Source organism: Aulonocara stuartgranti, assembly GCF_965226115.1.
Source record: "Aulonocara stuartgranti genome assembly, chromosome: 15".
NCBI lineage: Eukaryota > Metazoa > Chordata > Actinopteri > Cichliformes > Cichlidae > Aulonocara > Aulonocara stuartgranti.
The window spans coordinates 13,545,215-13,560,833 of record NC_138951.1 but is presented as its reverse complement, the minus strand read 5'-3'; the positions used below and the strand labels follow the sequence as shown (position 1 = coordinate 13,560,833).

The window sequence follows — 15,619 nt, the reverse complement described above, 5'->3', positions numbered from 1 at the left end:
CAAACAGCAGCTAAATTGTGAGAATCGACAGCAGCTCTGCTCCCCCAAGCCAAGTTATTGTTGCCAACTCCCTGTGCATTATAATAAACACACTGCAGAGAGGAGTGAGAATTTTGGAATAGCTCTGTGAATATGGCGGATTAGTGGGATTTGAAGAAGGACTTACAAAAAAACTCTCTCTAAGCGGCTAACAATAACATGACAGGTTATATGATCACATGCAAGCCTGAATGTGTTTCTTACACCCACTAACACAACAATGACGATCCTAGGCACATGAGTATTATCTGTGTTTTCCAGTTTCACGATACGCTTTTTGTATTCGCAGGATCTCCATACAGAGACAAGATCACGATAGCTATTCTGCAGCTGCAAGAGGAAGGCAAGCTGCACATGATGAAGGAGAAGTGGTGGAGAGGCAACGGGTGTCCCGAGGAGGAGAGCAAAGAGGCCAGCGCTCTGGGAGTACAGAACATCGGTGGGATCTTCATCGTGCTGGCTGCGGGACTTGTGCTGTCAGTGTTTGTGGCTGTGGGGGAGGTCCTTTACAAGTCTAAGCAGAACGCCCAGCTGGAAAAGGTACAGGCGCTATTAGAGAAGAGATTTTAGGCTTCTGCTGTAGCGTGTTTGTGTCAAGGTATGGCTGTGTGGCAGGCAGGATGGGGATCTAAATGAAGGACTCGGGGAGTCATAAGTGATCTCAAAACACAGTCTTAATGCTGGTAATTTACAAAGAAAGAGAAGAAGATCCAAATCTCATGGAACACAGAGCCAAGGAAACGCACAAGCATGAGGGGTGACGCAAAAACGAACAGAGGGAGGCTCAGACAATATCAACATACGCCAGAAGAATAGAAATGGGGAACGGGTGGAAACAGAGCTGAGGACAACTAACACTTAAAAGGAAGTAAAACTGAAAAATAGAGCACATGAGACAAAAGATTAACGAATTAAAAACAGGAGGTAACACATGCAGAAACACAAGGGAGGCAGGAATACACAGGAACTCACAGAATTAAATACGACCCAAATAATAACCACGAACAGAAGTAGATAGGAAACTAAAACCTGAGAATCTAAATATAAAGAAAAATTTAAGAAAAATACAAAACCAAAACTCAAAAGCGGTCTACCTCTCTTGCTCTGCCATTTTAGAAATCAAACTGTAAAAACAAGACACCAAACCCAAGAGACATCAAATGAAAGTGAAATGAAAATTTGTCTTATAGCCCTAAAGTGCATTTTTACAGACCAAGCTTGTTTTTATTTTAACAATTGGCTACTTAAATTGCTTTCACTCTTCATAATGGCTATAGACCTGTGGTGTGGAGACAGAAATCCCCCAGTGCTTTAACCTGTGTGAGTTTTTAGCAGTCAATATTTGCTAAACCAAGCAAGCATTTTCCGAAACTAACTTCTGTCTACGCATGGATAATTTTCTTGCTGATTTTAAATGGGGAAAAATGTTTTACTTGTTTGTTGTTTTTTAGTCATATATTATATTGAATCATCATTTCAATAAATTAACAATTACAGCAACTCCTTCATCACAAACACCAGCATAATAGTATTAAACAAATACAAATCTATTTTAATTCACCATGTATACATAGAGTGCACTGTATCCACAGCTTCTTTATCCCCCTGGTTACGTTTCTGAATATTTTTCAGGCTGTTCTGTTTGTGCTCTATTTTCGTACTGAGCGCACATGATTCATCACACAGTGTGGAGTATGTATTTTAGTGCACTTTAACTCGTGCAGTGATGTTTCCCAATAATTGTGAGAGTCCTTTTGATAGCGTCTGTTAATTATTTACGTCTATAGAATTAGCACAGCGCAGCAGCGTGTTACTTTATTGCAACAGTAATTAGTTTCTTGCTTTTTTTAAGGGCTGCAAAAGTTTCACAGCACATCTTAGCTATCATTAATCAAGAGCTGCAAGACTGGGTCACAATATTCAGATAATTTGCAAATGCCAGAGTCTCTAGGCTGACAAGGTGCTAGTAATTTGCATGCTGACAGCAAGCCTCTCCTTTTTTTACTCCCTGCCAGAGTCCTCCACCCTAACATCACGAGCTTTTTCTCTCTCTCTTTTTTTTAAAACCCTCCTTCTCATTGTTTTTCAAAATTTATTTTCTGTTATCCTTCTTGCCTGTCTGCTTTTGTAATCAGTCTTCCTTCAGACTCTAGAAAATATTTCATTCATATGGCAGACAAATATATGTAAAAAAATGTTGCTAAAAAAAAACACACCCTAAGCCACCTACAGATATCCATCTCGCACACCTACACACATACACAAACAGAAAAATAATAGCTTCATACTTTAATGCTCCCCCTCCTCTTTTTATCTTCTCCCCTCCTACACTCTTTGAATTTGAATTACATTTTGCATAATCAGAAAAGGAATGTATGAGAATTTGACTTGGCAAAGTTGGTGCCCGGGCATATTGACATTTTATAGGATTTTACACCACATACATAATGCAGGGACAACAGAAGCTCACATTACACAAGTTGCATAAGACTGTGATGTTTTAAAGTGGGTAGCAGTATATTTGGATTTAATCTGCCGAAGTGGATGCTTTGTCCTTTATGCTGTCTCTTTAGGTTTTTCACTTTCATGCCAAATTACAAGTGTTTAATGTTTCTCCCAGAATCCCGTTCTTGGCAGGGTGCAAATGGCTGTGAAACGCTATTTAGACGTTTGTGTGACAGTGACGATTTAAAGGGGGAATCTAGGACATATCAAACCCTTTAAATGAAGGCTTGTTTTCTCAAAATATTCTGTCGAAAAAAGCAAATGAATAGATGCTTCATGTTCTGTAGCTGTTGCGCAGTTACACGATATCAACTGACTCAATGGTTTATTTTATCGCATGTACACATAAAATAAAACTGAACACGTTGACCTTTGTTTTCCCAGAATAGTACCACGAGATCCTTTTTTATTATTTATTTATAACCTTACAAATTATGTTACAGTACTGTGCAAAAGTCATGAGTCCCCCCTTATTTTATATAGTTTGCTTCTAAGAAGCCAGACTTTCATGTGGCTTCCAAGTAATCTTGAACAATAGCACTCTGGGCTTTCTGAAGGTCTTTCAAGTTTTTCTTTCGACAGTGGTTGCTTTTTCACTTAACACTGACTTATGAATCCTACAAGCAGAAAAGAGGCACCTAACCAGTGTTGTGTCTACATATAACAGATAACTTAGCAAAGAACCAAATTTAAATTGCATCTTTAGGCACTTTGGCATTTCTATAGTTGAATTTATGAAAAATACAAAACGTAACACAGTCTGACAGGCATAAAATAGTATTTTTGCACCAATGAGGTTATTCCCAAAGAACTGTTAGCTGAAAACTTGGCATATCAAAGGAAGGTCCAAAGGAAAAAGGACAAAATCTACACCAGTACCTAAGAGATGTATGTGGCACTAAATCCTCATCAGAAATGGTCACAGTAAATGGGCAGCTGTCAAGAAGCCATTCTTAAAGAAGAAAAACAAGGAGAAAAGGTTGAGGTTTGCCAAATTACACACAATGCGACTGAAAATCAGTGGCAACGGGTCTTACAGAGTGATGAATACAAATTTGAAATTTTTGGTTCAGACATCAGTAGGTAGAGAGAGAACAATAACAGTCTACACGGTGAAAAAGAATGTCCTTCAAGAGGCTATACATGAAGACTGCATAAAGAAATTACAAAACAGCTTGCCTAAGAGAGTTCAGGCTGTGTGAAGAATAACGGTGATCATACCAAATATTGACTTTCACATTTTTCAATAAATCACCGCACCTATTTCCCATTTTCGTAGCAAACTTTGAAGAAATGAGGGGCAGCTTGAGACTTTTGCGCAGTACTGTACATACATATGCTTGTCGTAAAACCAACATAAAGCCAATAAATACAAAAGAAGGAGGAGAAACTGTTCAGTTTGGCTAATTTTTTCAAGCTTAAAATAGAATAGAGAAGCTCAGCAATTCCCCTTTGAGTGTATGTGGTGACAGTGGAAAGGAAAAAAAAGAGAAAAAATGAACACTGAGAAACAACCAATAATAACCCCAGATCCAAAATCTGAATGCCAGAGACAGATGGCGAAGGATACAGAGACAGAGAGGAGAGCGGGTAAACTACCAGGGCAAAAAGACACACAGTTGATCACACGCAGTTGTCATCTATATGCATGGGGAGTTAAAGTGAAAGGAGGAGTTCAGTAGATGATGGAAGAGCAGCCTGGGGTCTGCAGCAGTATAACTAAGCGAGGGTCACCTGACCCAACCCCACCTATAAGCTTTATCAAGGAGGACCTGTTTTTTTTAATCGTGTAAAAAGGCTGTGTGACTTTGAACTCAAACTGGAAGCTGGTTTTACATCTGAAGGTCAGACCTCCTGCTGTACTTTTGGAACCACAAGTAAGAAAAAGGCAGAAAAGGAAACATATTGTACAGCATATAAAAAAGTATTTTCATGTTACACAACATATTAAGGTGAGAGGATGCGCATGGTAAAGCAGTGAAACTGAATTTATGTAGACATCGACTGATTCTGGTAGAATTAAAGTCACTAAATTTAGAATATCCCAGTGATGGTGCCACCTGGTGGTGAAAAAAGGACACTGTGGCAATTACCCAAGAATACTGAAATGTAATGGACAGGTCCATTACAAAAACATGAGTGGAAAATAAAAAACAACAACAATACCTTGGAGATACTCAGAAAGGACCTCATGCCACCATTAAGAAGACACTGGTTAAAAGAGAATACGCGGCACAAAAACCATCACCAGCCCTCCCTCATTAAACAACCCTGTAGGTCATTTGTGCAAGCTGTTAAAATGACCTGCAGCTGCACTTTAAAGTTAACTAACCTCTGTCGCCCATGTAAATAAATGCATGTAAAATGTGCACTGGTGTCATCAGCGTTTTGCCACACCAGGCTTACGCTCAAGTCTCCTGGCTAAAAGCCAGCGGTTTCATTGTGCCAAAACCACTCTGCCCGCCTCCTAATGCAAATACTTTCCCCTTTCTTTTAGACAGTAAGAACAAATGATCCACTATGACTGTATATCTCAAGAATGTGTTGAACTTTTTTTTTTCCTTCTTCTTTTCTATTTCCTTCTCGCAGCGATCATTCTGCAGTGCCATGATGGACGAGCTGCGCGTGTCTCTAAAGTGCCAACGCCGTCTCAAACAAAAGCCTCAGCCACCTGTCATCGTTAAGACAGAGGAGGTTATTAACATGCACACGTTTAACGACAGGAGACTCCCAGGAAAGGAAACCATGGCATGAACACTGAATACACCTGGACTACACCCCTCAGTAAAAACCACGAGTGGGGAGACAGGGTTGAATTAATGCTGGCTTAGTTACAGACTGAGTTTAGCAGGGGGGGGGGGGGACAAAAATTAAAAAAAAATACAAAGAAACAAACAGGATTCCTTTCGAACCCACTTGCTTATGTAGACAGATGTTTCCTGTGGAAATATAGATACCTGAGCAGTGTCACCTCACTGTGACATTCACTTTTTGAAGGGAGATGTAATCGAAGGACTTACTTATGGGTTTGGTTGGTGATATATGTAAAATGACAGAAGAGCCGAGCAATTTTATGACACAACATTTGATTAGTCCACAGTAGAAGTGGACTTAAACATACGCATACACACAAAAAAAACTAATGAAAAAAAATGTATGCACACACACTGACACACACTGACACACACACACTCTCATCTGACACACTTGACAACTGTGCAGAAGGGAAAACTATTGTGACACTTACACCAGATGTAGTTTTTCTGTTGATGTCAATACCCTTTCGTCTTACCTCCATGTGTGTGTGACCCGATCGGTCCCCTCTCCTCGGTGGCTTGAGTTTCTCTCAGATAATTTGAACAAACACTAATCTTACACCAACAAAGGGAACAGTAGTCAGTGCCAAATGGTTTGTTATGAGCTGATGTATAAAAGTGATATTTAGTTTTGAGAACCATCTATGCCGACTTTGTCAAATATCCATCGTTTTCTTCTATAATGCCTTTCTCGTGCCAAAGTTCTGCCATTGTAAAGAACTTTCTGCCATGCCTATTATTATGTTCAAAGCCTCTACAAGAAATGTATACTGTCAGAGTCCTTATCCATGTCGGTCCTTGCGCACAGTCTGCAGTTTTCACTCTGTATCAGTTGTTGTTTAAAATGCAGGATTTCTACAAAAATGTTTGTTTTTGTACAAGAACAAAAAGTTTTGTAGTACTTTGTATCATGGTAGCCCCTTCTGTGGACAAAATATGTAGCAGATACCAACTCAGCCCTCAAACTCTGACAACTGGTGGCTATGGGGCTTCAAACTCTGCTGTGTAGGGTTCATCATTCTCATCTTTCAGAGATTCAGTCTTTTGTCTTGCCAGTCTCATGGGGCCAGCTGTATATACTATCTGGAGACGATGTAGTGGATTTTGGCAGGTAAGAAACAATAAAACCAGAAAATGCAACCGTTCTGCTGTCAGTGAGAGTTGGGTAGTCACCATAATGAGTCACCATGAAAGACGTAGTAAAACATGCAAATGCTCTACGTCTAGAAGGTGTTCATAACTGTGGTTGTGTAGCACCAATATACAGCAAAATTGTTATTTTTATTATGAGTTGTTTAATTTTTGTTTGTTTTGTTTTTCCTTTTACCAGAATCAAGTCCTAAAAGTATTATTTCAAAACTAGGGGAAATATTTACAGCCAAAAGTAACACAGATATTGATCTTGAAGAGCCAAAGGAAAAAATACCCTGCAGTAATTTCTTTAACATAAACAAACAAGCTTGATATTGATCTCTTGGATGTGTACACTAACCGAGGCATTTTACAGTTGAAAATTCCACTTTTCTTTGCTGTCTGGTAGACATGCAGTATAATGTGGAATGACTGTTCCTAAATTACCTCACACTGACTATAGCTTTTTTTTCCCCCTCCCTGCGAATCCTTGCAGCTTATCAGTATGGATCCATACTGGTAAATCTGCTACAAACCTGATTGAGTTGGCCTGATTGATTGATTGATTGATTGATTGATTGATTGATTGATTGATTGATTGATTGATTGATTGCTGTATAAATAATCTGACACTGCGTGAATGACATTCTCAGTCTCAGTATGGCCATGTTTCCAATTCGTTCCAAGGGTTTGTTAATATTTCATGTTGGTATCAGTAAGTTTGATTTATTAATGCATATTCCTGCACCAGAAGGTGAAAAAAATATTGAAATGAGGCCATTTGCATTTTGAAACTGGTCGAAGTAATCTCACGGCACTGTTGGATATTTTTCAGTGCTTTCAGAAAATATTACTTTTAGGACTCGCTAACAGACAAAGATGACCTCAGTCAAAGGGGAACCTCACTGATGGGCAGCTTTTGAATGTATAAAACTGTGCATTTGCAGTAATTCTGATGTTGGCGTAATTAGAGCTTTGAGACACTCGTGTGCTACATAGTAAATCTCTCACCTCTGCTCAAATGCCAGGTGTTGCTTCACTCACGGTGCCTAAAAGGGACTTGATCAACCTTGGGGCGCAATTTTCGAGGATAACTCGTGGGCCGAGCGAATCATTTATCCACTAATTGTCTCCAGATGCGTGTTCTCTTCGCCAAGCGACACATCACATTTGGCCCCACAACACTTCTGTGTCTGTTAACTCTGTTCCGTGTTGTGAAATGACAAGCATATCTGATAGGTTACTCCACCAGTGCCCCTGTCTTCCTACACTATTCGGTTAATCATCTGATCTGATATTCCAGGGATGATTTCAAAGACAAAAAAAAAAAAAAAAAAAAAATCAAATACGCCCACACACCTGTGTTGTACACGAGTGGCTCCCCTATATTTAATGACTTCTTTAAAACAACCGCATCTACGCTTTTATGAGAAATGACAGGGAAGACATGCTCCTTTAACTTGTCAGCTATCTACCAGTGTGGCTTGTCATTTTTTTTCCTTTTTTTTTTTTCTACACACGGCTAAATCTAGCAGTGTGAGCTCAAGTGGTTGAATAGTTTGGGAACATTGCTGTGGGAAACTGATGTGTGCTCGTGGAATCTGACATCCATGCAAGGTTTTACAAATAATGTCATTAAAAATGGTCATAATTGTAGATTTGCCTCTTAGCTTTACTCCAGACTTTGCAGTTCTTTTCCACCCAAATGAGGAAGCAACGGGATATGCCAAGTGAACCAGATGCCATCTAGCCCATCGTGTCTCTAGCCATGTCTTGTATTGTTATAAAACATCTGAATATAAAATATGAAAAGGGTTGATTTATGTAATCAAATCAAATCAAAGCAAGGACTGTAGGGAGGCTTAACCAATTATTTTTCCAGCTTGCTCACCAGCTATTACTGCATCCGCCTGTCTGTTTACAATTTTCTCTGACTACTAGTTTCTAAAATATCTCCAGCTTATGAGGAGGCTGCACAGTCTAACAAAATAGCCCAGGAATGTTCCACTGCACACACTCTGGTTTTTTATTGTTTATTGTTATTTCCTTCCCACAGGCAGCAGTGGACAGTGAGGCCGCTCTGGATTTCAGACAAGGGTTTTTTTGGGTTTTTTTTTTTTTTTGGGGGGGGGGGGTAATGATGAAAACTGTTTCTGCAGCCTGAGCTCTACCATAACAACATAAATGGCCACCCTGTCTGCCCTCCAGATTGACAGGGAAGGTCAGAGCATGCATCAATGCGTTCAGCACGAACCATTTAGTCTGTCACACTTATTCCATCATATTAAGTCCTCTTCCTCCTTTTCCTAAGTGCTCATTGGAAAGGTATCCTTGAATAACATCTTGTTCATTAGCCAATTAATGGCCAAGATTGCATTGTGAACAGAAAATTGCTTTCTGAATGTGACTTTGGTTTGTCGTGCAGATATTATGACCTAACAGAGCCTGCCAAGGAAGGTTTTTTTAAGGTAGGGAATATTCTTCACCTCATTTCCAAGTGATTTTTAATAATTCAGGATCCCAGATTAGGAATCATTAAAAATCTTTTTTTTTTTTAACTAGCAGCACATGTATGTGTAAAGTTATTAGATATGGTGGGCGTGGGGCAACAAGATGTTCGGAATATGCCCTCTGTCAGAGAGATAATTAAATAGATTGTTTACACTGAGCATGGGTGCATTAGGCAACTGTGTGCAATGGTACAAGCCAAAAATAGCATTGCATCATGTTAAAATGAGATTTTTCTAAAGAAGTTTTCACTAGGGTAATGCAGTAGTAATGCATTCATAGTTTTATTAGCTAATTAGAGAGCGGCTCCAGGGGTGGTAGTGTTGTCAGACAGCCTAGTCGGTCCAGATTTAAATATCTCATCAACTGTTACATGGTTCGTCTGTAAATATGGACTTCTCATCATGGCTCCCAGATGATTTCTTTTCCTCGAGTGCCACCACAGGTTTAACATTTGTGGTTATGATATACACTCACCGGTCACTGCTTGCTAATGCAACTATCTAACCAGCCCATCATATGGCAGCAGTTTAATACATTTAGGAATGTGCACATACTCATGATGACCTGCTAAAGTTCAAATCAACCATTAGAATAGGGAAGAAATGAGATTTTAGTAACTCTGAATGTGACATGGTTGTTGGTGCCAGATGAGCTGAGTATTTTCGAAACTGCTGATCTACTGGGATTTTCCCACATAACCATCTCTAGGTTTTACGGAGAACAGTCTGAAAAAGAGAAAATAGCGAGTGGCACTTCTGTGGGTGTAAAATGCTTTGTTGGTCAGAGAGGAATGGCGAGACTTCATAGAAAGGCAACCACTCATTATAATCAAGGTATGCATCTCTGAATGTCGAAGACCACACTGGGGGCCAATCCTGTCAGCTAAGAACAGGAAACTTAGGCTACAATTCACCAGAATTGGACAATAGAAGACTGGAAAAATGTTGCCTCGTCTGATGAGTAAACAACCTTAAAGCATCGATCCATTCTGCCTTGTATCAATTGTTTAGGCTGCTGTTGGTCTAATGGGAGATATTTTCTAGACAGACTTTGGTCCCTTTAGTATATCCCGAACATTGTTTAAACACCACAGTCTACTTGGGCATTGTTGCTGGCCATGTCCATCCCTTTATGGCCACAGTGTGCCCATTTTCTCATGATTGCTTCCAGCAAGATAATGCACCATGTCCCAGAGCTCAAATAATCTTAAACTGGTTTGACAATCAGTTCGCTGTACTCAAATGCCATCGACAGTCACCAGATCTCAAGCCAGCAAAGCACCTTTGGGATGCGGTGGAACAGGAGATTTGCATCATTGACGTGCAGTCGACAAATCTGTTGCAACTGTGTGATGCTAACACATCAATACTGCCCAAAATATCTGAGGAAAATTTCCAGCACCTTGTAGAATCTGTATTAAAGCAGTTCTGAAAACAAAAGGGGAATCAACATGGTACTAGTTGGGTTAACTGATCAAGTGTCTGGTGAGTGCATGTTCCATGGATTTCCATAATATTTGGCACCACATTTATGCTTCACTCCAGACTTTTGTATATACTTTACTTTTCATTTCTCCACACTACTGGGTAGAGCTCTGACCTACTTTAAAGACCAAATACCTGCAAAACTAAAAGCATCCTCGTGAGTCTTGGCTGTACTTTGTGTTGAGTGCTTATGAGTGAAGATAAAATGTTGGTGAAAGTGCTAAACATGTTTACACTGAGCTCCAAGTGCCGCTGCGTCTGCCTCACAAAGCTCCAACAATAGGGTCTTTGTGCGAATGTTTAAAGTAAAAATGAATCAACGTTTAATGCTGCTCTCATGTGAAAAAATACCCCCAAAAGATCAATCATTTCACATCGTTTTATTTCCCTTTCCTCCAATGTCAAATCATCCCTCGTTCTCCATCTGTGTAAGTAATTTAATGATTTGTTACCATGTGACTCATATCAACAAAGCTAGTGGCAATTTTTGTTGCAATATTTGGTCTGCAGTGAATGATTCCATTTCAGGTCTAGAAATGAGCTTTGACTCCTTTCTGTGGAGTTCAGCATGTACAATATGAAATCCTGGGGAATGCAATAAAAGGGGAATTGCAGCAGCTAGAGTTGGGCAGGCGTTGTTGGTAGAAAAGTGATATTTGATGTGCATTAAGACCAGCCAGTGGCATGTGTCTGCCCAGAGACAGCACCTGGGCAGCGAGCTGGAAGACTCACTAGCCTCACACAAAGAATGCTCTTGCCTTAAAAAAAAAAGTGTATTTTCTTTGTGAGAAAGTGTGTGTTTGTATGTAGCCTCCACTTTTGCCACCTGTGTGTGGGTTTCTGCAGTCACACACGTGCGCCCTGGGGGGATGAACCCCGTTTTGACTCCAAATGAATTTCAATTTAAAGAAGTGATCTTTTGTGTCATGTAGCAATTCGTTTGGATGCGGTTTTCTATCTGAGTGTTTTTTTCCCAGTGGCAGATGTGTTGCGGTGGGTGGCAGCTGCAGAATGGAGGAGCACAGCTTGCTAAGTGATTCACCCTGCTCCTGGCATCTCTGTTACCCCATGAGTCTTTTCCCTGACAATGTTTTCATTTCTATTTGCTTTATCTGTAACTGGGATGGTGGGCTAGATGCTTTGACAGCTCTGTCAGAAAAATGACAGTGCTGGTTGCCTGCTCGAGAAAGGGTGAGAGAAACTAATGGGACGTTTGGAGGTTACTTCCTCTTCGTGACCTCTTCTACAGGAAAAAACGGGGGGGAGGGGGGGGAAGGTGGGGTTGGGGAATGTGGTGTGGGGGCAGAGGGGAGCTGTGGCTGAATGTACCACCAAATCACACTTTGAGATGGATGCGTTGATGGCGCTCGGTCTGATAAAATCCCTAGATTGATACTGCAAATGAGCTCTCTATCTGATGACATCTGCTGCATTTTTATGCACGCACCCGGAAATAACAGTGTCGAGTGTTGAACCAGTCACATCTCCTGACGGGGGAATCATGTTTTGTTCGCTGCTGTCAAATAGTACTTTCATTCCTCTCCAAAATCCCCCATTAGGTTCTCTCAGACAAATGTCCCCCCAACTCCCCCCTCTTTTTCTCTGCCTTTGAGTAATTCATACTGTTGATTCCACCTCTGGAGGAATACATCAGGCATAACGTCTTTTTCTTTCATCAAGGCAGCGGCTTTAAAGTAATTTTCCTCCTCTCATAGGGAGCCAAATGGAGACGAGAAGATGTCGATTCTCTCATCTCTTTGTCTGTCCCCTTTGATCTCTTTCAACATGAATTCCCAATGCACAGAAAGTAAATGGGATTTTTTTTTCTTTTCTATTTTTTGTCTTTCTCTGGAGCATGGTTGATCATACAAAATTGACCAGAAATGACTTCTAATGACCCCTGTGTTTTACTCAGTAAAAAGAATACCCAAAAAACACACTCATAGCTATCATTACTCATAGTGCATTTTAATAAAGGATGAATAATTTAGGGTGTGCTTGTAGATGTAATAGTCCAGAGCACTGATGCTGTGAACATCTTCATGGAGGAATTACCAGCTGTGTGTGGTGTGTGTGTGTGTGTGTGTGTGTGTGTGTGTGTGTGTGTGTGTGTGTGTGTGTGTGTGTAGGGACAAGGAGGACTTTGTGAGAAGGGACAAAGGTTTCAACAGTGCCTGCATGCAAGTGTGTATTGTTGTCTGTTGCATTAACAGACAGCAGTTGTGATTTATCTTGTATTCCCAATGTAGTAGCCCCCTCTATCTAACTGGAAAGGTTAAAGCATACAGCCTGGAGGCAGTACTACAAAGGTCAACATCCAGTTTAAGAATGAGGAATAGAGAGAAAGACAGACAAGATATGTACTCTTCTCCTCTCTTCGACCTGCATACTGCATCTGACATCCTGAAAACATTCGCTATAGTGTCTGCAGCAAAGGCCCAGCAGTATTTATCCTTTGGTTCGCTCCATCCTTGCTCCCCTGGCTTCTTCTTCGTCTTATCATCGCCTTGCCGTGATACCTCCAGTACTGCACGCCATAAAAATAGCTGACCTTGACAAAGCCATCTCTAGAGATAGTGTTTGAAAAAGGGGAGCTGTGTAGGAAAATGATGGTGGTAACAAAGAGAAACTGTAAACAAAGACAATTCATTTAATGGACCCCCTCAAGCCTGGATGTGCTTAGTAGAGAGAAAGCGAATGAGATGGATGGTTATAAAAAAGCAAGGCGCGAGACCATTAAAGAAGAGCAGCAGAATAGAGAGAGGGCTGTGAAGAAACACCAGTCTCTTTGGTGAGTCAGATGTGTTGAGGTGATTAATCTGCTTTGGCTGTCCTTCAGGCCTGAGGGGGAACAAGGATACAGCAGCACTGGGTTGCCCCCTTGTGGAGACCTAGGTGAACTGGTAGAATAAAGAAACTCATTTTCTTTCACATAAAACTTTGTCATCACTGACCCTCACTTTCAGTGCCTTGTGCAATCTGTGATTTATGGCTCTTAAATGTTTCTCCTGTCAGATAACGGAAGAACTATAAACGAGTGACTTTATTCAAGGTCAAAAATTTTAGGAAGTAAGAAAGTGGATGGGGGGAAAAAGCTTGTAAGAGCACACAGGCAGTGCAGGAACTCACTTTTAAGAGGTGCATATAATATGTTCTTTCACTACCAATTAATTATCCTCAACTCCTGTTAATTTTATTATCATTATTATATTTATTATTAATAATTATTTCCAGACAATCCATTGTCCATATATACAGTTCAGGATCACTCTAGGGCTGGAGCCTATCCCAACGATTATAAGGTGAGATGCACAGTATACACTGGACAGGTCACCAGGCTAACACAAGACAACCATTTAAACCCATCAGTTAGACTAACCTAGAGTGCTGTGAAAAGGCATTTGCACTCTTCCTGATTTCTTGATTGTTTGACTATTTGACATCATTATAACCAAATTAAATATATAATGCAGTTTTTACATTTAAATTTTTGTTTTTTGTTATATCACGAGTTAACTGTGATTAACACATTCTTTTGAAAAGCTTATTTCAATTTCATTAGTCACACCTAAAATCACTCCAAGAGCACATCAACGACTCAGCCAGATGGTCACAAAAGAACTCAGAACGACATCTAAAGAACTGCAGACCTCCCTTTCCTTAGCGAAGGACCATGTTCATGAGTTAACAGTAAGGAAGACTAGGCAAAAATAGCATCGAAGGGAGATCTCTAAGGAGAAAACCATGCTGACCAAAACCAACACAAAGGCTCATTTCCACAAGATTTGGGGGGAAATATTCTGAGGACTGAGGAGACAAAAGTTTAACTTTTTGGAAGGTTTGAGTTCATGTAAAAGTATCACACTATTATAAACTGCAGTTAAACATGGTGGAGGTAATGTGACGGTCTGGAGCTGCTTTGCTCAATCGGGACCCTGGACGACTTGCAGTAATTGATGGAACCATGAATTCTGTCCTCTACCAGAAAATCCTGAGAGAAAATGTTTGTATCCTGAAGCTCAAGCAGACTCAGGTTATGGAGCAGGACAACGATCCAAAACACAAAAGCCGACCTCTGAATCCTGTTGCTTTCACAAGACCTTGAACAGGCCATTCATGTTGAGAAACCCTGTAATGTGGCTGACTTAAAACAATTCCGCAAAGAAGAGTGTGCCAAAATTCCTCTACAGCGATGTAAAAGACTCATTGCTGCAAATGCTTGGTTGCAGCCCAGTGGATTCAACCCCAGGATCTTCTTGCTGTGAGATAACAGTGTTAACCTCTGGTCCACCCCAAACCTTGTTGTGAATTATTAATTTCTCCTCTTTACTGTATCATGTGCTATAACTGTAGAATATCTAGCTAGTTATTGAGCATGTCATCTTATTTTCTATTCCCCTCCTCTAAATGGATAGCCAGTCTATCTATTGTGCATTGTTGGTCACAGTCCCCAGGGTTCCCTTTGGTTTCTATTGATCTAACACTTGAAATCTTTGGTTTGCATCTCAAGTTTGGATTCCTATTTTGATTTTATGCTCACTCCAGTAATGTTAAACCTTAGTTCTTGTGGTATTATTTGGTTACTGTTCAGTTTTTATTGAAGCTTTGTTGCCTGTTTGGATTGCTTTACTATTCCTGTGTTTAAGTTTTCGATTCCTGGCTTTTATTTGAGCTTTGGTTCAGATTCAGTTTTTGGTTTCAGTTTTTACGTCCTGCCTCTGTGATTGTCTCCGTCTGTTTTGTGGCTTTGTGTACCACACCCTTTCTGTTTTTATTCCTCAGTCAGCTCTCAGCGTTTATATGGTCTCATCTTCCCATTGTCCATTGTCAAGAAATGTATTATGCTTCCATTGTGTGCTCTGTGTCAATTGTGTTAATTAGAATTTGGTTTTGTGTTTTATTTTTGGACTCAGTTCATCCTATGATATTTTTGCCAGCAGCCAATACAGGCTAAGCTTCTTGTTATTCTTGTGGCATACATTTGAGGCCCCTTTAAACACAACTCATTACTGCTGTCTCTATTCTATTCTATTGTGAAAACTTAAGACATAATAGCCATGACATACTGTCATCCATCCAGCTTTTTAATCCCAAACCTAAGATTTTCAATTTACAAAACAATCCAAAAGCAGC

At 40.2% G+C, this 15,619-nt stretch overlaps 1 protein-coding gene across 3 annotated transcripts in view; it reads left to right on the top strand.

Annotated features, from left to right (window-relative positions):
- LOC309689913 (glutamate receptor ionotropic, kainate 2-like) overlaps window positions 1–7,054 on the top strand; it is a 64,587-nt gene extending 57,533 nt beyond the window's left edge. For all 3 annotated transcript variants that reach the window (XM_082506613.1, XM_082506614.1, XM_082506612.1), the window contains exons 15-16: window positions 329–579; window positions 5,134–7,054. In XM_082506613.1, the coding sequence (XP_082362739.1) occupies window positions 329–579; window positions 5,134–5,298 (416 nt within the window). In that variant the 3' untranslated portion in view covers window positions 5,299–7,054. The remainder of the gene's footprint in view (window positions 1–328; window positions 580–5,133) is intronic.
- Window positions 7,055–15,619: the final 8,565 nt, after the last annotated feature.